Raw genomic sequence first — 23,865 nt, forward strand, 5'->3', positions numbered from 1 at the left:
AAAGGCTTAAAAGTTCAAAAGCTTACAAAGAAAAGTATTCATGTTGATGATGTGAAAGTTTTCCTGGCACCATGATAAAAGGGAATCATTAATTGACTTATTGTATTAGCGTCACCTTGCTGAGTTAATTTGTGTCCAGAACTTCTTGACTTGCTTACTGCACATTAATCAAAGGAGGAGAAACAAGCAGCAGCTCACTTGTTGTGCCCCAGATGCCCAAAATACCAGCCGATTCCTCAGAGACGATAAGAGCCAAGACTGCGCTCCGGTCCAGCTGTACAGTAGGACAGTAGACAGATACGATCAAGGCTGCAGGACTGAGCTCACATCTGAACTACGGTTGATTGCTAGTTTCCTGTCCAACAGAGTCCAATCATGCCAATGGGAGATCAGCTCTCTCCACACACACTGAGTCAATACAGAAGAGATCCCAGGAAGAACAGGACTCAAAAAGCCAAAAACTCACATTAATTACACAATACTATTACACGAGGAAAAACAATGGTATCATGATGAACCTGCTCCAGTCTGTGTGCCCTCTGAAGCAGATCGGCTAGACTTTCCACTATGAAGCACTCAAAAATTAGAGAACTGATTTAGATGAAGTTTAGCTGGGAGCTGCACAGAAGTTCTGAACGCTGAAGCCTGAATGCAACGGTTAGCAGTGCTAAGCTAACGTTAGCCTGTGAAGGAGCTACACCAGGGTCACAAGACTTCAAGGTTACCATCCTTCAGCTTCAGGCTTCTTATGTTTCCCTCTGATGACCTTTAATGACCTCCATGACCTCTGTAGGCTCCTCTGGACTGAACCTCCACCATCCACCGGTCTGGTGTTTACTGGTGGATCTGATGTAGAACTGAACCTCCACCATCCACCGGTCTGGTGTTTACTGGTGGATCTGACGTAGAACTGAACCTCCGACATCCACCGGTCTGGTTTTAACTGGTGGATCTGACGTAGAACTGAACCTCCACCATCCACCGGTCTGGTGTTTACTGGTGGATCTGATGTAGAACTGAACCTCCACCATCCACCGGTCTGGTGTTTACTGGTGGATCTGATGTAGACCAGAACCTCCACCATCCACCGGTCTGGTGTTTACTGGTGGATCTGACATAGAACTGAACCTCCACCATCCACCAGTCTGGTGTTTACTGGTGGATCTGATGTAGAACTGAACCTCCACCATCCACCGGTCTGGTGTTTACTGGTGGATCTGACGTAGAACTGAACCTCCACCATCCACCGGTCTGGTGTTTACTGGTGGATCTGACGTAGAACTGAACCTCCGACATCCACCGGTCTGGTTTTAACTGGTGGATCTGACGTAGATCTGAACCTCCACCATCCACCGGTCTGGTGTTTACTGGTGGATCTGACGTAGAACTGAACCTCCGACATCCACCGGTCTGGTATTTACTGGTGGATCTGATGTAGAACTGAACCTCCACCATCCACCGGTCTGGTGTTTACTGGTGGATCTGATGTAGACCTGAACCTCCACCATCCACCGGTCTGGTGTTTACTGGTGGATCTAATGTAGAACTGAACCTCCACCATCCACCAGTCTGGTGTTTACTGGTGGATCTGACGTAGAACTGAACCTCCGACATCCACCGGTCTGGTGTTTACTGGTGGATCTGACGTAGAACTGAACCTCTGACATCCACCAGTCTGGTTTTAACTGGTGGATCTGACGTAGAACTGAACCTCCGACATCCACCAGTCTGGTTTTAACTGGTGGATCTGATGTAGAACTGAACCTCCAACATCCACCAGTCTGGTGTTTACTGGTGGATCTGATGTAGAACCAAACCTCCACCATCCACCAGTCTGGTGTTAACAGGTGGATCTGATGTAGAACTGAACCTCCACCATCCACCAGTCTGGTGTTAACAGGTGGATCTGATGTAGACCTGAACCTAATGATATTTCCAGCTGCTGGGAACCACACACCTGAGTTCAGGTCTCTAACCTGGAGGGAACCAGGCGTTCAGCAACGTTGACCTACGGCGTGTTCATGACTCATCACTGCGCTCCTCTAGTCACTAACTCCTCACATTCTATATTTTAACTTCCATAACTTCTTTGCCTCTACAGTCTTCAAACACGTTTCATCAGGCCTGAGGTGTGTCCCAGGTTTTGGGATGGATCTTTTCACGTTCTCCCAGCAGCTGCCTGGATCCTCCAGGTGGTCTGGCTCCTCCCAGAGAACCAGAACATGCAGGTTTGGTTAATTGGTGACTATAAACAGGTGTAGCTGGATATCCGCCTCTGTGCAGGTTCTCTTACCCTGCGTAGCTCATGGAGGGATGACCTCAGTCTTTGTGGCAGTGGTCAGCCTGCAGTGAAAAATGCAAAGAGCAGCAACTTCTGAACCTGGCCTTCTCATGGAGGAATGTGTCGAGCCGTTCACAGGGGACGGAGCGCACGCCAGTGTTCCTCGTCTCAGTGTGATGGCTCATGCAGCATCCTGCGCTAATGTGTCGCCAGCATCTGTGTGCGTCAGGAAGAGCCAGCGGTGCGGTGGGCCTGAGAGACATTGTTTAACAGTGATGTCAGCCCTTCCGCCAGGGCCGGGTGCAGACGGGGGAATGTGGGAGGTCGGCGGGCGGGTAAACACACAGATCAGCAAAACGGTATGACAAAGAGCAAATGAGCCGGTTCACGGCACCGAGGCGTTCAGGTTGAACATGCATCAAAGCACTGCCTTTTTAGGCTGGACCAGGTCACGTGATTGGTCCAATCAGTTCTGGAGTGCTGCAGGTTGTAGTCCCTCTTAACTTAAGCGGCAACTGAGAGCAGGGACTATTCAGACTAGCACAAGTGGCACTGCTGCACTGTCCCCCTGGCCACCTCCCGGTCGAGGCTACCCACATGACATCAGAGGTGGAGGAAGTCACGGCAGTTACGGCGAGCCGGTGGCACTGAGAGCTCTGCAGCACAATTCTAAAAATATTCAATTAAATTTGATTTGCTTCAGAATCGATTATTGATTCAAAACGTACACAAATTTAATTCAGTTTTGAGAATTAGTGTCAAAGGAAAACTAGAAATACTAAAGCTGAAACTTGGAAACGTCTCCGGGATGTGTCTGCCGCACTGATCTTGACCTTTGACCTCTTAAGGGTTTTTAGCTCGTCCTCTAGTCACACTGGAATTGTGTGTTCAGTACTTGAAGAAACTGCCTCGTTCCACAGATGTTGTGTTCGAGGTCACACTGAACCTGACATCTGACGACCACAACCTTTCAGAGAGGTCGCGTCGTTGAGGTTATTGCAGATGTTCACCTCCGAGTCTCTTCAGCTCATCCTTGAGTCCCATTGGACATTTGAGCCAAATGTCAACGAGAGGCGGGCCGTACCAACAGATGGACAACCTCGACACAAAAAACATGAAATATTGCAAAAATAATTGATTTTTTTGGAATTTATGAATGGATTTTGTGTCAGCAGGGAATGAGAGGTGATCTGAGTGTTAGCACAGGGACGAGCTCCATGCTGCTGGTCCCAGAGAAAATGTGTTAGCGTCACGTCTCCTGATGTTTCTTTCCTCGGCTGAAGCTCTGACAACTACGCTTTATGTATCTAACATTGTTTTACGTTCTTGACTAGAAAACCAGAAGAAAAACGGCCACTGCTAGAAACCAATGACTGCAAAGCTGTTATGGTGCTGGCTCCTCGGTTCCCCAGCCTTCATGACCCCGGCCCCAGGGGGCCGGTGGTGGTGTTGGGGGGGTGAAGTTCTGATCGTGGGTTGTTTATCCACCAAGTTAGCTGCTCAGATCTCAGAATGCTGGACAAGGCTAAAGATGGGTCCAACGGAGCCAGACACAGACAGGTCTTGCACAGACCTCCAGATTAGCAAAACCACATCAACTGAAAGCGGCTGCACTGCAAGTGTCAACAATAATCCCTCGATTAAAAAGCACCAGGCACCAAATGAACCTGATTTGAAAACAATGACGCATTTTTATGAAACTGAAACTGCTTTTCTTTTGGCCTTGTGCTTGTTGTCCTGCTGGACTCGTTAGATCCCATCAAACATGTGAACTTAAAGCGTTGTTGTAGGGACAGAACCCTAAGGCCCCTGGCCACTCCCTCTCCCTCAGGAACTTTATTTGTAACCTGCTGAAGCTTGCAAATGTCAAGGTCCTCAGGAGACGAGGGGCTGGTAACAGCCTCTGGTCCAGGGCTCAGTAGAACATGTCCACAGCTGGAGATTGTCATTCCAGACAGTAAAACATCACGCATGTTAGGAGAAACCCACCAGGCCGTTTCAGACAAGATTCCTCTCACTGAGAAACCCTTGAGAAGTGTCCAAGAAGTGACCTAACTACTGCTGGAGTTGGCAAGAATGTTGCCCGGCAACTGAACCTTTTCTGTGGTCCAGGCTTTAGTGAGAACCCCAGACATCTGCTGCTTGTATAAAGAACCAGCGAATGTCGCTGAGGCACAACCAGACGCAGAGAACTGAGGGGCCGGACTCCCGCTGGCTTCAGCTGACTAGTGATTTCTTCAAAATGTAGACCAGCATGTCAGAACTATCCAGGTGCAGTACTGATGACTTATAAAACATATTCAGTACATCTGACCACGTAAATATGTCCCATGATTCAAAGCAAAGAAACCAGCAGGATTATGTTTGTGAAAATCTACATCCCAACATTTCTGCAGTTGAAGTTCCTGAATCTAAAGAGAAATGTTTGCTAGCTCTTCGTCTGACTGCGCTGAAACCACTCGCCCCCTCCTCTGTTGGAATCGAACGCCTCCTCTGATCAGCGCTTCAACGCTTGGTTGATTTTTCTGTTGTCACACGTTTGGTTTGCTCTTTTCAAACTGTAAATATGGGCAAACCCAGTCCAGATAAAGAACATGGACATTGACTCGCTGCCATTAAAGGCACATGTTAAGACCGTCCCAGTTCACCTAGGGGTGTATACACTACCGTAAATCCCCTAAAAGAAGCACCCAGACGCTCTTGCATGGTGAGTAGATATTGAAGTTACCTTCCTGTTTATTTTGTGGCAGGTTATTTTTCTCCTGATGTGTGTATGTGTGTGTGTGTGTGTGTGTGTGTGTGTGTGTGTGTGTGTGTGTGTGGGGGGGGGGTCTGGGGTTCCTGTCAGGGGTTTTAGTTGTTGCTCCAGTCCAGTGTTTGAACATGGTGTCCTGAATGCAGACGAGCTGAATTTGTGGCCGAGGTGACAAAAGGTAAAGGAAGTTACAGGTGATGTGCCGAGCTCTCGTCTCCTCCTCCTCTACACATCGGCGACACCGAGTCCTGTCTGGCAGTGTCTTTTTCCTTTTCATCGATGCCAAACTTTTCCCCTTGTAGATAAAAGCCAGACGTCTGTGGCTTTATTAGTCAAAGCTAACAAGCGTCAACCTTCTCATCACACGTGTGACAAGAAGGCAAATACTCCTGAAGGTGCTGACCTTCCTTCAAAGGCGCGTTAATTTGCTTCCAATTGTTGCTTAAGCGCCGGAAACTCATGTCAGCGTTGGCGAAGCGTCACACACCGAGGTGCCTGCATTTGGAGGTTCTGCAGGCTGCTTCAGCAACAAGTGTTTTACCAGTGACCTCAACAAGACTCCCTTATGGACGTGCTTCCTGTATACGTGAAGTCCTACACAGCCCTGCTCCTTGCTCGCCTTCAAAGATTTGACTGCTGCTAACCGCTGACGTCTCAGCTCAGCAGCGCCCAGTGCTTCGGGGTGAGAGGGAAAGTAACTTTGATGAGCTTCCTGAAGAGGCCAGCAGCAGGCGAACATGGTAGACGTTGATCTTTCCAGGCCAGCAAGAGACGCTGAACCCCTGCACTGGGGAAATAAGGAGGGGGCTAGGCAGCGGGAGAGTGACCAATCACAGCTGAGTGGGCGTGGCTACGCAGGGAGCAGTTAATTACACCGACCATTTTCACAGGACACTGCCAAGCCCAGGAAGAGAGGCCGCTGGGGCTTTGGGTCACCTTGTTTCAGGTCCATCAGTGACTGTCAGCTTCTGTCTTTGAGACACTCTCGTTCAGTTTAGTCACTAAAACCTTCCAACAGCGGCTCTGACCTCAGGCTGACGTCCCCTCGCCACCGGCCAGCCCACCGGGAACCTATGATGTGTCGTTCCTTAAAATTGTGACAAGAATCCAAGCCACACAGTGGAGGGTTCATTGTGGTGGAGCGCAGAGGGAAGACGAGGCCTTCCTGCAGGCTGAAGCTGAAGAAATCACATGACTCTGTTGCAGTCATGTGTGTCTTTTATTTTGGCGTCGGAGGAAACTCCTGATAGCTTCTGTTAAAAATATACAAGTGACTTAACAGGGATGGAATCCGTGAAGGAGAGAGCGCAGTGTTTCTGCAAGCATTTCACTGTGCTGAGGGGGAACGGTGTCAGGTGGGACCCAACAGGTCCAGAACTCAGACTGGTGGTGTCAGGGAGTCAGAGCCACATTCATGCTCAGCAGGGACACTTCCTTCAGTAAAGTGGGTCATAGATATTCGTTCTAGCGGTCAGAGCGAAGTCCTTCAGCCCGTCTGAGCCCTCTGACCAACGCCATGTGTGTCTGTGTGTGACCTGGAGGTTACGACTGGAACCTCCCATGTCCAGCAACGGAACCAGCCAGAACCACATCAGACCTGGAGTCTGTGTGGTAACAATGAGGCTTCCAGCAGGGGGGCGCTGTTTGTGTTTCGCTATGGCTACAGAACTCAAGTTGGTTCTTCTTGGCGATGTCGGCCGCTATGACGATGGAACTAAAGACGAAAACCTCAAAAACTAGAAACGCTGTTTCTGAGTGTCGCCACGTCAACCGAGACAGAACTGAAACAAACCATCGCTTTCATCATTTCACCGCCGCGGCTACGCAGTGATGAGCCAATAGAATTTCAAAATATTTGATAAAGCGTCATCATCCTGTCCCTGAGGCCAAGCTGAGAGTCTGAGAGGGGCCTTGTGGGTGATGTGGTTCTGTAAGGTCTTCGTAAGTCCTTCTTCTCTAATAATTGGAGGGAACTTCCTCTGATTTGACGGACAACCTCAATAAGAATTCAAAGATGAACTGAAAAGATTTTAGTGGGCAAAGGTCAAAGGTCACCTCACATCAACACTGCAGTAAATAAATGTTCCTTTAGACTGCAGGCAGAACTGAGGACAACTCCAGAATTCATAACTAGGACAACTATTCACAAGTGATGAAGACATTACACTTGGTGTCTTAAGGTCACAGGGAGACTGTGACGTCACTCATCTCAGTAATGAGCTGTATCTTATCAGGGGCCTCGGAGTCTGGACCACATTCGCTCTGCGTGAGTGACAGCCACAAATCCGGTGTTTTATTCTGAACCGGACCGGGCAGGCTTACCTGTCGGTGAGGGTGGACTGAGTCCCGCTCATTGGGCCCCCGGACACTTCACGCTTTCTTCACGCTTTCTTCACGCTTTCATCGCTCTCCGTCACTCCCGGGGCCGCTCCGCTCGGGCTGCCCGCCGTGCGTCCATGTCCCGCCGCCGTTTCCTACAGGGAAAAGTTGGGAGCTCCGTGGCTGTCCGAATGTTTCTGCCCGTAGTGATGACGAGCAGCGGCGGCAGGAGACCTTCACCCCGGGCCCTCGAGCCTCGTTTATCGGGTGTGTTTCATCAGGCAGCCGCTGACAGGATCTGCAGCTTCTGAGCGCTACTTCCAGGTTCGAGATGGGGGGAACTCGGTTCTCCCTTCGACAGTCATGACATCAGGCTGTCCCGGGGAGGCGGGAGGAGTCAGTCCGAGCTGATGGTTCCGAGCTGAACTTTGTCCTCCTGCTGAGTCGTCGGCTCGGGTCCTGTTCTCCACTGTCCCAGGCTCGGGCTCAGTGGTGGGATGCGAATGGAAAAAGGAAATGCTTCTCTCCCCCAGCCTCTCTTCGCCTCCCCCCAGCCTCTCCCCGCCCCAGGGAGAAGTGATGGTGCGTTCAGGGGCTCCTCAGACTTCCCTAAACTGACATATACATTGTGAGAGGAAACCTGGTGAAGTGGTTGATAAACGCGGCTACAGCAAGGAAGTACCAGGAGAGAAGTACAGGAGGACCTTCATCTCACTTTCCATTCAGTTTGTGCTTGATTTAACACTGTACTCATCTTTTCTGGTGGCCTTGACGCCTTTGCTTTAAAGTAACGTGATGCAAGTCTGAAAACTGCAAAATACTTTGAATCAATGGCAGTGGCGGAGTCCTGCCTGAGGAGCTTCCCTCCTGCACTCCAGACCGAACGCTTCTCTCCAGGTTGTGGTGTCTGTGTGTTCCTCTGGACTGACTTGATAAAACACCCATGATGGACAATGTTTACTTGAGTTAACCTACTTTCAGAATTTTGATCTCAATAGAAAAATGAAGATAAATGAATATAAGTAAACATGAGTGAAAATTAACCCTGCAGAAGGTGTGTGTGTGTGTGTGTGAGAGAGAGAGAGAGAGAGAGAGAGAGAGAGAGAGAGAGAGAGCGCGAAAAAGAACACATATTTCCCGTCTGTAAACTAATTGCTGCTTCAACCCGCCTGTAGGTGGCAGCACATCCCTCATTTGTCCCGCGAAGAAGAACCCGTCCTCCCTCCTGGCTAACCTAGCTAGCTAACACTGACAACGTAAACAGTGGCACAACAGTGGCGAGATCAGGCTACTTTAGCCTGTTAGCTGGTCTTTTAACAGCCGATGTTTATAATGGATTAGCTACATGATGCGGTTGCTTAGTTAGAATTTACGGTCAGCCATGTTTGATCGGATTTCGGGGATATTAAGATCACCAAGGCCCTGAAGTCGTCCTGCTAACGGAGGTAAGCTATTTAAACAGGCTAAGCTATCGCCTTCTTCTGCAAAGGTCCCCAGCTTTCCAACTGATGTTGGAGTTTCATCCGAGATCGTAACGCGTTGCGAGTTCACGGCATAAAGTTTGCTTTCTCCGCTGTTCTGAATGAAGTTAGACCGGACCAGAGCGGAGGAAAGCGCCCACCCAGCAGGACGTGCCGCTGCCCCCCGCTGGATCGCTCACACTCGCCGCTAACACAACAGTTGATGCTCCATTCCTGGTTCTCAGCTGATGGAACCAAACATGGGATGTTGCGATTCAAGGGGCTGCCATTCTTAATTTTGAATTTGGATTCTCATGGCAGCATTTTGTGGCTGTGAGGACGTTCAGTATTTACAGGGTCTCCAGTGTCAATAAAAGTTCATCTTTTACGGAGACACACATGAGATGACCCGCTGCATGTCCTGTTGAGTAGATGGATGGATGGAAGGATAGAGACTGATCTATCTATCTATCGATGGAGTCGTGCCTTTATGTCCAACAGGACTGCATCCTTCCGGGTTAGGGTTGTCCTGGTAGAGATGAAGTCCAAAATGGGACACTTTTACCGGATTTTGAAAATTGATCACTGAAACAATCAGGGATTTTTTGCTAGATTGTTGAGATCAGGTGACTCTCGGTCACTTAAATTTGTTCATAACCCTGTATGCTTCTAAAACGTGTTGTAGAAAGAAATTGTGATACTTTATGCACCTGTATTTTCCTCTCAGTAGTAGCACTTGAAGAATGAACCATCATTTTGTCGTCTGTTCTAAAACTTGAAGAATGCAACTTTTGAAATAAGCCAGGAGTGTAAAAAAGTATCTGGAAATATGATCTCAGCCTTCGTTATGGTTTCTGTCTCTGCAGCCCATGATTCAACTGGAGAAACCGCTGCTGACGGGCAGCATGCCGGTGGTGTGGCCCACCATCCTGGACCTGGGGAGGGATGAGTGCAAAAGAATTCTCCGTAAACTGGGTAAGGTTGGTCACCATGACTGAAAAGACAATGGATGATCTATGATTGAAATACCCTGCCAAAGACACACAAAAGCAACAAACACTTCTGGTGCCCGAATATTCAGTTCAGCTGCTTTTTCAGTCCACTAGATGGTGCCGATTCTTTACTTTTGTTTTTCTCTTCGCTCTGCTGCAATAAAAATGTTGGAAGTGAAGTTACCTGAAACTTTGCTCTTTTAAATCAGATGGATGCTGACATGTTGTCTGATAGCAACCCTCCTCACGCTGCAACATGGTTACACCTCAGAGTAACAATATCAGGGTTCCAGGGGTCGGCGGGGGCCCTGGTGATTCCAGCCACGCGCTTGCTGGGTTTGAATGTCTGGACAGTTGGCGTTTTCTAAATATCCTGACATCATCTTATTAGCAATTGTTTTCCCTAAATGAAACAGACGGATCTTACTCTCCCAGACTTTAAGCTGACAATTCCAACTTTCTTCATCTTCTTTTTGTCAAGCATTTTTCCGAAATCCAAAGATTATCGTAACACTGTCATGTTGAAAAAAGATTTGATTCATCACATCTGAGAAGATCATGCTTGGCCTCTGAAACGCTCATTTTGACAACAGTAACCTACCCGTCAGTCAGCTCTGATGTGTGTAAGTCTGTGGATGTCTGTGTCTTCCAGAGCTGGAGGCGTACGCCGGCGTTATCAGCGCCCTCCGGGCTCAAGGAGACCTGACGAAGGACAAGAAGGATCTACTGGGAGAACTCACTAAAATCCTCGGGTACTCAGCTCTGCAGTTCTTATAATCCAAAGAAGCACTTTGCTCTCAGTTTGTTATATTGAAAGATAAGACCGACCGGAATGATTCATTGGTTGCCATGGCAATCAACACCTGAATCAGTATTCAATGGTGATGTATTTTTTGATTTTTTTGACGAGGGTGCGTCAACCTTCTCAAATGAGACGGTAGCAGCAACACGTTCATTCTTGAAGCATGAACCCTCATGACTTCCTCTCAGACGAGCTTAGATGTGTTAGCCTGCTGTTGGCGGGTGACCAGCTCCAGTCAGGCTCCAAGAACCCCACACGGGCAAGATGGCGGACAAGTCAAGCGCCTGTTATGACTCAACAAGTGCTGGACCTGCCAAACCGGCTGCCATGTCACGAACCCCCCCACCAGTCCCTGACAGCTGAGTCGCTGTGAGCGTCACACCTGCTGGAGACGTCTAGGGCTCCTGTTTGCTCCGTTAGCGCCACCTGCTTTCTGTTCAACCTTGATTAGGGTGACGCTTCGTTTATTCACAGGTAATTAACACCTGAGCTGGTACTCGGGACAGCCCTGCTTTAATAGTTCTGTACTGGTTTCTCCACCCGCCCCCCACCCCACCCACCTTTTCAGTATCTCAACAGAGCGCCATCGTGCAGAAGTTCGCAGAGCTGTCAACGATGAACGCCTCACCACCATCGCGTATCAGTAAGTGTGCGAGGCTGGACTTGTTTGGGTCTCTCCTCATGGGTGTTCGCTGACTCAAGATCAGCTACGATGTCAACAGAGAAAGGCGACATCAGCGCGCACATATTCAGCGATACACATATAATATCAAGAATCCAGAAACTTTTATTGTCCATGAATGCTGGCAAACATAGGAAGTTGTCTTCAGGAAGTTCACGCCCACTGGGCAGAGAATCATATTTTCCAGCCAGTAACCAATGAGTGATACACTGATTAGTGTGTATGTGCTTTTTCAGCATGTCTGGTCCCAACAGTTCATCGGAGTGGTCCATCGAAGGGCGCCGGCTTGTTCCTTTGATGCCAAGGCTGGTGCCTCAGACAGCTTTTACTGTGACTGCTAATGCCATAGCCAGTGCTACAGCCAATCAGAATGCCTCCCTTCTGTTGCCAGGTGAAACAGGAAACAAAGAAGGTGGGCCAGCATCTTGTCTTATTCGACTATCATGTGGTCCTCTGGAGGTGAACAATGTGAATCTTCTCCTTCTTGCAGTGGTTGTGTGTTACTCCTACACAAGCACAACCTGCACCTCCTCCAGCTCCACAGCCTCCAGCGGCGCCATCGGAGCAATGGTGAAATCGCCCCGACCGCCAAGCCCTTCATCCAACGTGGTGGTGCTGCCCAGCGGGAGCACCGTCTATGTGAAGAGTGAGTGGGATTCAGTTGAAATGTCCCAGTCTTGTATCCCAGGGGCATAGATGGCAGGGGGTCTGCTCCAAAATTGAATGCTGCCAATTTTCATTAAACTGACGTTGAATTCCTGCCCTCCGTTCCTCCCGGAGGCGTGAGCTGCTCCGATGAAGACGAGAAGCCTCGTAAGAGAAGGCGGACCAACTCGTCCAGCTCGTCGCCGGTGATGCTGAAAGAGGTTTCTAAAGTGTCCCCGCCGGTCTCCAAGAACATCACCGTGCCAGTGAGCGGCAGCCCCAAGATGAGCAACATCATGCAGAGCATCGCCAACTCCCTGCCACCCCACCTGTCCCCCGTCAAGATCACCTTCACCAAACCCACCATCCAGACCACCAACACCACCACACAGAAGGTGGGAGGCTCTTCTCTCTTTCTCTTCTTGTTCTAAATGTTCTTGTCTTTATTAAGATGTGAGAGAATGGAATTATTTCTAATCAACTGTCTTCTTCAGGTGATTATCGTCACAACTTCTCCAAGCTCCAACTTTGTGCCGAACATTTTGTCCAAGTCGCACACCCACAACAACGCTGCCTTTTCCAAGCTGGGCTCCACCTCTGTGCTGACCACGCCCACACAGAAACAAACGGTGGTGTTCCCAGCAGGCTCCAGCCCTTCCTCCATCGCCAACACCATCGCAGTGACCACAGTCGTCTCCTCTACACCCTCAGTGGTCATGTCAACTGTGGCAACATGTATGTTTTCTATGCATTATTTCCAAAAGCTACAGTCTTATCTTCCGTCTTTGGCCACTAGCTCGACTCCTTTAATAACAGCATTGTAACACCAGGGGGCGCCCCAGCACTTTAGTGCTCTGCTAAACTGTCAGCATGTCAGAGTGGAGCAAAACCCATCAGATAAAGCTTGAAATCAGCCTGACTTGCTGTCATCGCTCAGGTGCTTCTTCAGCTGGAGTGAAGGTGGCGTCCGCCAGGCTTCCTTCACCTAAGACCCTGGTGGGCTCTCCCACGCAGATCCTGGCCCAGTTCCCCAAACAGCAGTCTCCCAAGCAGCTGCAGAGCTCCCCCATGGGTGCTTCCAGTGTCAGCCAGACCCAGACCACCAGCACCTCCCCTGGCTCCAAGCCCACCATTCAGATCAAGCAAGAGTCTGGTAGGCAACCCCTCAGTTGATGATCTTTCACCAATGACATCATAATCTTGTTCTTTTTGTTGTACATTTTGAACACTGGGATTGGATCACTTCTCGTACTTTAATATGATGAGGATTTTTGTTGTTTTTTTTATCAGAGTTAAATAGAGATTTTCTGTCGTGCAGCACAAAAATGAATTAAAAACTAGAACAAAAAAGTTGAAAGAAGACAAAAACAGGGCATTTAAATGAGGGATTACACTGCTGCATCAGCAGCACAGGTCACATGGATGTGTAAGAATGGACGACACACTGCCATCCAGTGATATGTCAGATTAGTAGACTATCAGATGAATTAAGATTGTCCATCAAAAGGAATGGGATGTTTAACCTGAGGCTCACCACCTGCTTCCACAGCCTGTAAACTCAACAGTGTCTGTGTTTAGAGGGACTCGGTCCGCTACCAGCTAAAGCCTGAAGTACAGTGAGTGAGTGAGTGTGTGTGTGTGTGTGTGTTTAGGAGTGAAGATCATCACTCAGCAGGTGCAGCCCAGTAAAATCTTGCCCAAGCCCTCATCAGTGGCTTTGTCCAGCAGCAGTTCCTCACCCATCATGGTTGTCAGTAGCAACGGAGCCATCATGACCACCAAACTGGTCACTCAGCCCACAGGTAGGTCATCTAAATACAGAATCCATCCTCAAAATCTCGAAACCTTTTCAGTTGGATGAAGCTTGCGCACTCCATGTTTGTGTGCAGCTACCCAGGCCACCTATACAAGACCCACAGTCAGTCCCAGCATTGGTGCCAGGATATCAGCCTCCAGCGGCGGCACCACCTATGTCAAGACCACCAGCGGCAGCATCATCACCGTGGTGCCCAAGTCCCTCGCTACTCTGGGTGGGAAGATCATCAGCAGCAACATCGTGTCAGGTGAGATCAGACCCGAGAGATGAATGTTGCTGCTTTTTCAACCACGTTTGCAGCGTTCGGTGACCGTGTCGCCCTTCTGCTGCAGGCACCACGACCAAGATCACCACCATCCCCATGACTTCCAAACCAAATGTTATTGTGGTGCAGAAAACCACAGGCAAAGGAGCCACCATCCAAGGACTGCCTGGCAAGAATGTGGTGACCACGCTTTTAAACGCCGGGGTCAGTAGACACCACGAGATTGTGTTTGAAAGGAGGCGTCTTCATCTTGAAATAATTAAGTTTTGCAGTGATTTAAGGAGGATTTTCTTTGTGGCAGACGTACTGGTTTGCCTTTGGTTTTTTTATCCTTTACTGATAAAGATGACCTGATGTAGACATTAGCATACCTCCACTGGTGTATTTCAGTACTTCAGTAGAGTTCAATGCAGTACATTTCTATGCAGTACATTTCTGTGCAGTGCCCTTCAATGCAGCGCACGTACTGTGTAGTGCTCTAATCTCGACCAAGGACGTGTTGTCCCAAATCACACACTGCCGTTTTGCACTCACCAGAAGTGGTGAGGTCTTTTTTTTTTAATCTATCGATCCAACCTCAAAACTCAAAGCTAATCTTACCTGAGGTCCCACCAGCCGCCACATGTGATCAACCTTTCCAACTTGAAAAGAAACGAACCACACATCAAATACCTAAGAGCGCTCTAAAGGCGTTAATCTCCAATTAGAATGTTGCACTGTCGCAAGGAGCATGTAGGCTAGCTAGCAGATGCTAACATTAGCTGGCATGCTAACAGTACAAAATCATTACAGACCCAACAAACATTGCCGAGTGTGGCTGTCTGACAACATTTCATGGATATAGTGGTGCTTTTGGCAAAAACATGTATGACTTACATCTGCACAATGCGGAGGCGTTAGCGGTAGCCAGGTGGCTACTGTTCCCTGCAGCCGCTTAGAAAGATAAGAAGAATGTGACCTCATAGTAAAAAGTGTTGGCCGCTGTGCACCAGGGTGAGAAGAGCCTGCAGGCTGTTCAGGGGACCAAACCGGCCATCATCACCACCTCCAGACCCATTACCAAGATGATCGTCACGCAGCCCAAGGGCATGAGCGCTGGGTCGCAGTCCAGCGCCACCAAGATCATCCCAACCAAGATCGTCTACGGCCAGCAAGGCAAGACTCAGGTGAGACGCGTCAGCTACCAGCTCATCATCTTTGTTTATGAGATTGTTACAGTGATACCGATCATTTTGAGCCATGACGCTGAAAACTGAAAATATCCACCCTCTGTTCTGGTTCTCCACATGCTAATGAGGGTATCATAAGATCACCCACAACATCTAGTGGACTGTCATGTGACGAACTGACAGAAACCAGTGACCACAAAGGTAGTAAATTTGAGAAGTTGCAGTTGTATGGAAATGAGAACAAACGTCAGTCCCAAGGTGACTTCTGTCTTCTCAGTTCAGTGCTCAGTGAGCCACGTGGGGACACCGGCTGCTCTCTGGAGAACTGAGATGTTGCGATTCGAAAACAATAATTAATTTAAACAAAAAAAAAAGACGTATAAAAGTCCTAATTCTAAAAGTAGACCTAGATACAAGCTATAAAAAGCATATTGCTGTACCATCATCGTAAGGGTTGCTGTGCTACCTCGAAGCAGGAAGTGGCACCAAAGAATCCCTTCTTTCATGAACTGTAATGTTGAGCTCAGTTTGCAGCCTGTCAGGTCTAAATTTAGCTCCGCTTCAGTGCCTGTTTTTCGTCATCGTGGGGAAACTGTGGTTGGATCACATTTGCTGTTTGTGATGTGTTCAGTGAGCAGCATCCACTTGTGCGTGAAATTAGTATAAAACCCTGGCACCTAAAAGTCATCAAACACATGACAAGAGACTTTCCAGTCACAAAGATGGCGCACGTTCACGAGACCCTTTGGCTCCAGCGGGTGAACGATTAGCATCCGAACCACCACTCGTTGGTTAAACCGTCACCTGGTGGTCCTGCAGGTTCTCATCAAGCCCAAGCCGGTCTTCCAGACGGCTGTGGTGAGTGAACAGACCAGGCAGCTGGTCACCGAGACGCTGCAGCAGGTGACCCGCTCAGCGGACATTGGCCAGTGTCAGACGTCAGGCCAGGACGGGTCCACGAAGGACGAGTCTGGCAGCGTCCCAGAGACGAGCAGCTCAGCTGGCGAGGGTTCCCACGGCAACACACAAGGTGAATGCCACATTTCTTTTCGTGGAGTCAACAACGTATAATGATGAGTGTTCTCTTTTAGAGAGAGAATCCCCTTTTGTGAAGTCGGTGTTGGAGCTCAAATCTTGTCCCGTCATCCTCAGAACCTCAGCCTGTACTTCACGTGGTGTCCTCCAGAGAGCAGGACTGGACCGAGCAGGAAGTCGCTGTGGAGTCCACGCCCACCATTTTCTACCAGGAGGTGTCTGGCGTGGAATCCCAGTCCGCCACTTCCACCATTAAAGCCCTGCTGGAGCTGCAACAGACCACAGGTGAGGCAGTACCACCCACAGACCTGCAGCAGCATCTGTTTCACATGACAAATAGCAGGGACTCATTGGTGAATGTGCCCAGCTGTCAGTTTCATCCTCTACATGTCCACACACAAAGCCCCGCCCACGCTGCCCGTCTACACCATAAAAGATGGTGAAACTGAGTTACCATCCAGCTGTTGACTTCCTAAAACTCAGTCCACCTGGAAATGTGTGGAGACAAATTCATGGTCACGTCACAAATGTAGACGATAGGAAGGAACCTGCTGGTTAAGTTGACTTTCACCATTTGGGAGAGTTGCGCTATGAACAGACCCCTGAACTGCTGCGTGAAGCTGAGTCTGAGTGTCCCCACAGTGAAGGAGAAGGCCGAGTCCAAACCCAGGCAGCACACCATCGACTTGAGCCAGATGGCTGTGCCCATCCAGCTGGCCCAGGAGAAGAAGGCCAGCCCGGAGTCCCCCCGGCCCTCCAGCTCCGAGACTGAACTTGGCGCCGAGCACGTCACAGCAGGTGAGCCCCCCCGGCCCGCTTCCTGTCACACTGAATGAAATATACAAGCGAGTCTTCTCATCCTGGTTGGCAGCTAAGACCAAGTGTGTGCTGGGTGGCCCAGTGGCAAGTATCGTTTGAGCTAAGCTGGCAGTCTAACTGCTGCCAAGTGGCTTCTTCTGACGGGGGCCCGGCACAGACGGTGGCTCCCTCAGATGGCGGATTCACGGGGGAGTTTTGGAATCAGTGATTTATTAGATGTTAGATTCCAGTGCGTCCTACAGGACGTCAGTGCTGACTGGAGATAGAAAACATGACGTGATCACGTGACGCTATCAGAATTTGCTCAGCACACGTAAGTATCAACTACAGCAGAGACAGGTAGCGTTGGCATGTGACAGCTGGGCGTGTTGAAGGCGGAGCTTCCATGTGTTGAATAAGAAAACTGACATCAGACCTGCTGCGCTCAGGTGTTGATCCATCACGCTTTTGAGCTTTCCGAATATGTCTGCGCCCCTCCTCCACCCCACACAGCAGTGCTAACGTGTGGGCGTGTGTATGTGTGTGTGTGTGTGTGTGTGTGTGTTTGCATGTTCGCGGCGTGTCCTGCCTGTACGATGACCATCTGACTGTGCCTCTTCCAGGTAAAGTCAGCAGCAGGGTGGGTGTGTCCTCTGAGGATGACGTGGTCATGTCCTCCAGCCAGCAGCCGGGGAAGCCTTACAAAAGCAGTGGCCACGTTACCATGGTAACCAAAGCGGCCGTCGTCTCTTCCGCGGCCACAGCGTCTCACATCGGTCACATGGTGAGGGAGAAGAATGGGAGGTGAAGTCGACTGAATGCATGTTTAGGATGAAAGCTCTACTGAACAGGTCCACGCTGGTGAGTGCTGTGGTAGACGGCTGTCCTCATGCGTGTCATTCCTCAGTCGTGGTCTTTGTGTTTCAGCCGTCTGACGGTCAAGGGAAAACTGAGGCGGTGTTGGAGGTGGGGGAGCTGGAAGGCGACACCTTGGACCCTCAGACAGGCTTGTTCTACCGCTCCAGTCAATCGGCTACAGACCCCGTCAAGCCAGCCACCCTCTCAGGGGCTCAGCAGCCAGCCGTCAGCCAGGCAGAGGCCGAGCCCAGCCGCCTCAGCTCCGCCTCCACCCAACCGCCTCCATTGCCGCAACTGCAGAGCAAACCTCAAGTCAGCCAGCCAGCCTCGTCCTCCTTCCCTGCCACCCCTCCTCTGACTAAGAAGCTCCCTAAACTGCGGGAGCAGACTCAGCCGAAGCCCCAGACTGTAGCCCAGAGCCCCAAGGACAGACCCCTGACCACACCAACCCAGGCTGCCGCGAAGGTCACACCCCCCGGCACACCAACCAAGCCCCTGGTGACGCCACAGCTCCCTAAACTCCAGCAAGCACCGACGTCCCACCACAGGCCTCTGCACACATCCATGTCCCACCCTCCTCCTCTGCAGGCGCACCACCCTGTCAGCACTGAGAAGACCCCCTCCAGCCAGGTGAGTGTTACACCTGCAGCGCCGCCAGCCACTGGCTGTCTGGTCTTTGTAGCCCTGGATGTTGTCTTCCAGGCAGGAAGATTGACCTTGGTTCTGATGTTCCGCCTGTAGTATTAGAGACTTTTTAGCTCAGGACCCCCCCCCCCCCCCCCCCCCACTGTCACAGCAGTAGTAGAAGCATATGAACATTACACACACACACACACACACACACACACAAGACGGCTTGATCTTCAGTTGAACCGCTGGGTGCCGTCGCTGCTCTTTCTCTCTTGCTCCCTCGTTCTTTCCCCTGACTCAGATCTTCTTCTGATTATTGGGGGGGGGGCAAACTGTACTTGTTCCCGCATCGGAGTTGAGTATCTGTGTCTCCGCCACAGCAGCCTATCATCACGCAGAGCGCCACCGTCACCAAGATCACCTTCGGCAGCTCCCACCACCCGTCGCCGGTGTTCAGCAGCGGTGAGGCTGCCGCCAAGCTGATCCCAGAGTCCAGCTCGAGGCCCTCGGGGGACAAACCGTCTGTGTCAGACATCCTGAAGATTTCTATGATGGAGGCAGAGATCGATCCCAGCACGGAGCCCATGGTGGTGGATTCCTCCAGTGACTGCGGCCCTCTGGGGAAAGCCCTGGAGGTGCAGGCCGTCTCAGGCACGCTGGACTCGGGTCAGTTCATCAGCAGCTCGGGGGCCTCCATCCACCACACCAAGCCCGGGCAGTTCAGCTGCATGCAGGGCCTCACAGCGCAGCGCAGCAAAGAAGACATGGAGGTCATCGAGGTAGGGGTTTCTCCTCGGGTGCTGTAGGCCACGGTCCAATAACAGTCTTTGCCTGAGGAGACGCCAAACGGAGCCGCGAGCCTTGTGATCCTAAACACCAGCGTTACAAAAGCAGTTCAGTTTATCTCGTGAAATGTATCATCATAAAGGAATATTTGACCCAAAGCAGTGTATTTGGCCATCAGCTGAACTCTCCAGAACTGGTGGAGAACCAGTTAGGTAGTTGTGATCTCCAGTCCAAGTTTTAGTGGATCACTGATCCCCCAGCTGGACCAAGGAGACCTGGATTCTACCAGACCACCCTGAGCGTTCAGTTTAGCTGCTGTTAGTCTCCGTTAGCTTCGAGCTAAACAGACGTGGCCGGTTCTTCCTGCATTCTGCAGTCACAAAGAGATGAAGGAGGGAAAAACACTTGAGTGAGCTGAGTACTCCTGTTAGTGAGTACTGGAGAGGCGAAATACACTTTTTGGGGGAAGTACTGCTGTAAAACCATCAAAACATGATCACCACATGTATTTGAAGTATCAGTTCACTAATTGTGTCTGCATCTTCTAGAAAGTGAACTGACTGAAACCCACATGTGCCTTGAACTGGTGCAGGTGATCCCTCAGTACTCCATCCTGCCCGACTCCAGCCAGTCCAACGTGGTGGTGGAGCCCAGCGGCTTCCTGGAGATCACCAACTACACCAGCCAGCAGCTGGAGGAGGACAGCCCCATGGAGCAGGAGGTGGACAGCAGCAACGACGAGGCGGCGGCGGCCAGCCCCCCCAACCAGCCGTAGTCCCGCCACACGAGAGAAGGCGTCTTTAGGGCCTCCCATTCACAGACAAATCAGTGCTGGCCGTGTTTGTACGGTGCAGGATGATCAGCACTTCCTGTTTTTGTGTAAAGTATTCGTTTGTTTTTCCTCTCAACTCGCTGGATGTAAAGCGTGGGGGCGCCGTGTACGGATGGGTCCGGCCTCCCACGCTTGGACGGCAGCCTCTACAAACACCTAATTGTTCCAGCATGTTCTGACGCCCAGAACTTTGCAAGAGTTTAACATCCAGAAAACTGTTTCTGTCGCCATCTGGAAAAAAATAGCAAAATCTGTCTTTGATGATGGGCACTCGCTCCCCTCGCAGGCCCACCATGTTTGTGCAGTCGCCCTCCTTTTGACGGTTTTATCACCACACCAACTCTCTTCTTTGGACTGAGGTGCAACTTTCTAACATTCAGATCTCTTGTGGGTTTGTAGTTTTCTTAGAAGCTCTGGAGCGAATCCAACTGCCGAGCGAACATGAAGCGGTCCACCGAGTGTTAGTCTTCATTTTAAATGATGGAAGAGAAACAAAAAAAGGAACTTCCCTTTTTTGTAAGATACATTCAAAATGTTAGTTGAAAAAAGTATTGGCTTTGCATAGTGAGTTTGAACTATGCATTTGTTTTCTACCTTTTCAAACTAGTTGATGACCTGAGAGAAATTAACCTGCACAATAAATCAGCTGAGTAGAAAATCCTGGTGTCAGATGTGTCGATGCGGTCGGAGTCACGAGTCGGTCAGAGGTGTGTCACATACCAGCTGGTACCTGAGTCCAGGCCCGGTCCTCCTCGGCCTCCACGAGCCCTGTTAGCACCTGCTCATATAAACAGGAAGTCCGTTCTTCTTCACTGCTCTGAAGCAGCTGCCGACACTGGAAATGTGTTGTGCTTCTCCTGGAAACTTGAGTGAAGAAGAAAGACTTATTTTGAAAAAAGTGGGTGGAGTTAGAAAACTGAGCTTGTGTGTCAATCAAATGTGGACGCTAGTAGAGACAGTGACTGTCCAACTGACGGTCATGTCAATTATAAGGGCGGAGGGCGGAGCCTGGGCTGAGGAAGAACCCTTGAATATGAGTTCAGATGAGTCATAGCGCCACCTGGTGGCATCAGGAAATGACATGTTTTCTTACTCAGTGAGGTCCTCTTCCTAGTGGGTCGACCAGGTCGTCACAGATGTGGTCAGAACCCAATCACAGCGCAGCACCAGGCTGCTCCTCCATGTTAAATCCACGTATGATCAGGTTTCACCTCCCTCATGCACACACACACACACACGTGGGTGGGGGTGCGAGGCTCCGCCCCTCGCTGCTTTGGTCCAAGCACCAAAGTTGTTCCCAGCATAAATGACGTGGACCAAAGTCAATGTGGACTCTGTGCTTCTTCTAAGTGCAGGGACCTGGTCATCAGGTTCTGTTGAGCGACCTTCTCGTATCTGGACTCTCGCTCAGCCTGCCAAGGGTTTCTGGTGGCTCCTCCTGGCAAAACATATTTATTGTTTTATAATAACCATCTGGGGCGGGTTTCACGTTTCCTGGACACGGGGCCGCTGTGCTGGAGGCTTCTGTCTCGCTCTTGTTAAAGCTTCGTGCTCCACGCTGGTGCTTTTCCTCCCGGTGTTGAAAGTGATCCAGGGGGGGCTCCAGGGGGCTCAGACCCAGCCTGCTGAGCTGATTGGTTGGACTCAACCTGCACACATATGGCTCTGTTTAGCAACACGCTGACTTACTGGGCCTCCACCCTGCTCCCCCGCTTGGGCAGCAGTGCCAGAGTCCTGCAGGATGACCCGGCTCCGCTCACTCACCTGCCTGAGTCGCCGCTGGGTGTCCGGCAGATTCAGCCCTCCAGTTGTCAGACGAACACCTGAGAGACTTCGCGGATTCTCACTGTATCTGAGGCCTTCATGGTCTCCAGAGGGTGTACCTCAGTGTGGGTGGAGCCTCCAAACAGGACAAACATGACCTGTACGACTGCTAAATTCATCCACTGAACAGCTGATGAAAACCACAACAAATGCAAAATCGAATGGAGGTAAGTCTTGACGACTGTGAGAGACGGAAACCCGCTCCTGTTGTCAAGCGGTTTTTTGGAAAAAAAATGCACGTAGCCACAGCGTAAGATTAGAATCTGCTTCCATGTTTGGCCTCAGATGTGATGGAACCTTCTGGATAAATGATGAAACATCAGCTGACTCCAGGCGCTACACTCATCACTGCAACCCGAAGAAATTCTAGCTTGTGTTTGGTGTTCTGTCCACTGTTGTTACCGGTTCAGGCGCGCTGGACCCGCAAGAAGTGTGTCATCGATCGGGGGGCGGAGCTGAATTCCTGCTGCCTAACGTGCAGTTCAGCCCAGAGAAGAACCGAAGCAGCAGAGCTTGAAAGGATTCCCGAGGGACTGCTGCAGTTTTCACCCCCTCACTCGTTGAAGTTGAGAGAAACTGCGTTCAGGGGAGACTGAGTTGTTTCGAAGTTGTTTGTTGTATGATTGTTAGGGTTGTGTTGTGTTGTAACGATCCACCCGGACGGCATCGCGAAGGCCCGGGTCACCACTTCCTTGTCCTGCTCGACCTGTGACTAAAGCTGCCGGAACTCCGTCTTTGGAGGTCTCGACTCAAGCAAAGCAGAAGACGCGTCGAGCCTCCTGGTCGCGAGTCACGGCGATGACCCGTCTAACCTAAACGTCATTATTCTGCTTGTAATCTGAGGGATTCATGAAGTTCCACCTAAATTAATTTCGTTGAAATTCCAGTTGTCTTTGGTCTCCAGAAGCTTCCAGCAACAAGTCGGAGCCGAGTTTCCTGACCTCGCTGAGAAGTAGGAAAGCACAACGTTCACGCTTTCAAGGGAAGAAGGGAACGTCGGTGGGACTGAGAAGTCCTCCGAGCAGCTCGCGTTCAGGAAATATGATGAGTCAGACCAACCATTCTCTTATCGCTCTCTGCCTCAGAGTCACTAAAACCCCCAGCGCCTCTGCATACCAGAGCGCCACGGCACCACCTCGTGCCTGACGGTGATGGCGTCCATGTGTGGGAGTGTTTATCAGAGCCTCCCTCCTGATCTCCCAGCTCACCCTCAGACTGGCAGACGGACAGCACGCAGCAGTAATCCCAGTGCTCCCACTCAGCCATCGCTATTCCCATATATCGCCGCGGACCATGAGAAAGGTCAGAGGCCACCCGCTTGTGTTTATTTCCCTCCCCGTTCCATGAATACACTCCCATCCGTCAGCTAGCAGAGACGAGATCCACCAAGTTTGACTTTTACTTCAAGCAAGGACGGAGACGAGCTGCTGATGAGCTTTCAATCAGGGACCGGATTTAGAGTGAGAAGCTCATTCAGAACAACGATCATCTGATCATAAACCGACGAGCAGAACTTTTCTAAACTCAGTTACAAAGATAGACCAGAACACGGGGCAGGATCAAGTACACTGTCATGAAACGAGCACAAGTAGAAAGAAAGAGCGAACATGACACGTTTAACACGTGACAGAATATAAAAGAGCAACATTAAAACTTGGAAATACACAAAACGCACCTTTAAAAACTTTTTCAAACAGAGGCACTGAGCGGTCCGGCTCTCCGCACCAGCCTGGTAGTAATTGGTAAAGCAGAACCAGTGATCCGTCCACCAGGGCCCGGGCGACATGTTTCTGGTCAAAGGTCGACTTGCTATTCAACGCACGTTTCTGTCACCTTCTGGGCCGCAGTCGCTTTAAATACGGCAATAACACACGCCGCAGGAGGACTGAGGCAAGCATCACTTCCTGTGTTCACCA

At 50.3% G+C, this 23,865-nt stretch overlaps 2 protein-coding genes across 4 annotated transcripts in view; one reads left to right on the forward strand and one right to left on the reverse strand.

Moving 5' to 3' along the window:
• Positions 1 to 7,898, reverse strand: part of arhgef12b (Rho guanine nucleotide exchange factor (GEF) 12b) — a 35,510-nt gene extending 27,612 nt beyond the window's left edge. The window contains exon 1 of one of the 2 annotated variants that reach the window (XM_086225695.1): positions 7,359 to 7,898. In XM_086225695.1, coding sequence (XP_086081821.1) covers positions 7,359 to 7,390 — 32 coding nt within the window. In that variant the 5' untranslated portion in view covers positions 7,391 to 7,898. The remainder of the gene's footprint in view (positions 1 to 7,358) is intronic. The other variant, XM_086225696.1, reaches the window with a different exon arrangement.
• A 633-nt stretch (positions 7,899 to 8,531) lies between these two features.
• Positions 8,532 to 20,777, forward strand: emsy (EMSY transcriptional repressor, BRCA2 interacting). Of its 2 annotated transcripts, none has more exons than XM_086227159.1 (20): positions 8,532 to 8,800; positions 9,682 to 9,790; positions 10,460 to 10,559; positions 11,178 to 11,252; positions 11,528 to 11,703; positions 11,782 to 11,937; positions 12,072 to 12,331; positions 12,431 to 12,671; positions 12,874 to 13,089; positions 13,589 to 13,738; positions 13,826 to 13,999; positions 14,085 to 14,221; positions 15,010 to 15,183; positions 16,006 to 16,216; positions 16,339 to 16,506; positions 16,864 to 17,019; positions 17,643 to 17,803; positions 17,947 to 18,507; positions 18,891 to 19,286; positions 19,886 to 20,777. In XM_086227159.1, exons 2-20 carry the CDS (start codon positions 9,685 to 9,687, stop codon positions 20,066 to 20,068), a joined length of 3,801 nt encoding a protein of 1,266 aa, XP_086083285.1. In that variant the 5' UTR covers positions 8,532 to 8,800; positions 9,682 to 9,684; the 3' UTR covers positions 20,069 to 20,777. The 2 variants fall into 2 exon arrangements, with proteins under 2 accessions (XP_086083285.1, XP_086083284.1); XM_086227158.1 differs by having other exon boundaries at positions 8,533 to 8,800; positions 18,888 to 19,286.
• The last annotated feature ends 3,088 nt before the right edge of the window (positions 20,778 to 23,865 follow it).

This window comes from Aulostomus chinensis, chromosome 15 (assembly GCF_037954235.1).
Source record: "Aulostomus chinensis isolate RoL2024-O1b breed Wild chromosome 15, RoL_Achi_v1.0, whole genome shotgun sequence".
Classification (NCBI taxonomy): Eukaryota; Metazoa; Chordata; class Actinopteri; order Syngnathiformes; family Aulostomidae; genus Aulostomus; species Aulostomus chinensis.

Bases quoted from the DNA above. Each gene is read 5' to 3' on its own strand.
- emsy (XM_086227158.1), top strand. From the start codon at position 9,685: ATGATTCAACTGGAGAAACCGCTGCTGACGGGCAGCATGCCGGTGGTG. The intron at 13,739-13,825 runs GTAGGTCATCTA...GTTTGTGTGCAG, and splicing joins ACTGGTCACTCAGCCCACAG to CTACCCAGGCCACCTATACA. The intron at 16,217-16,338 runs GTGAATGCCACA...CGTCATCCTCAG, and splicing joins TTCCCACGGCAACACACAAG to AACCTCAGCCTGTACTTCAC.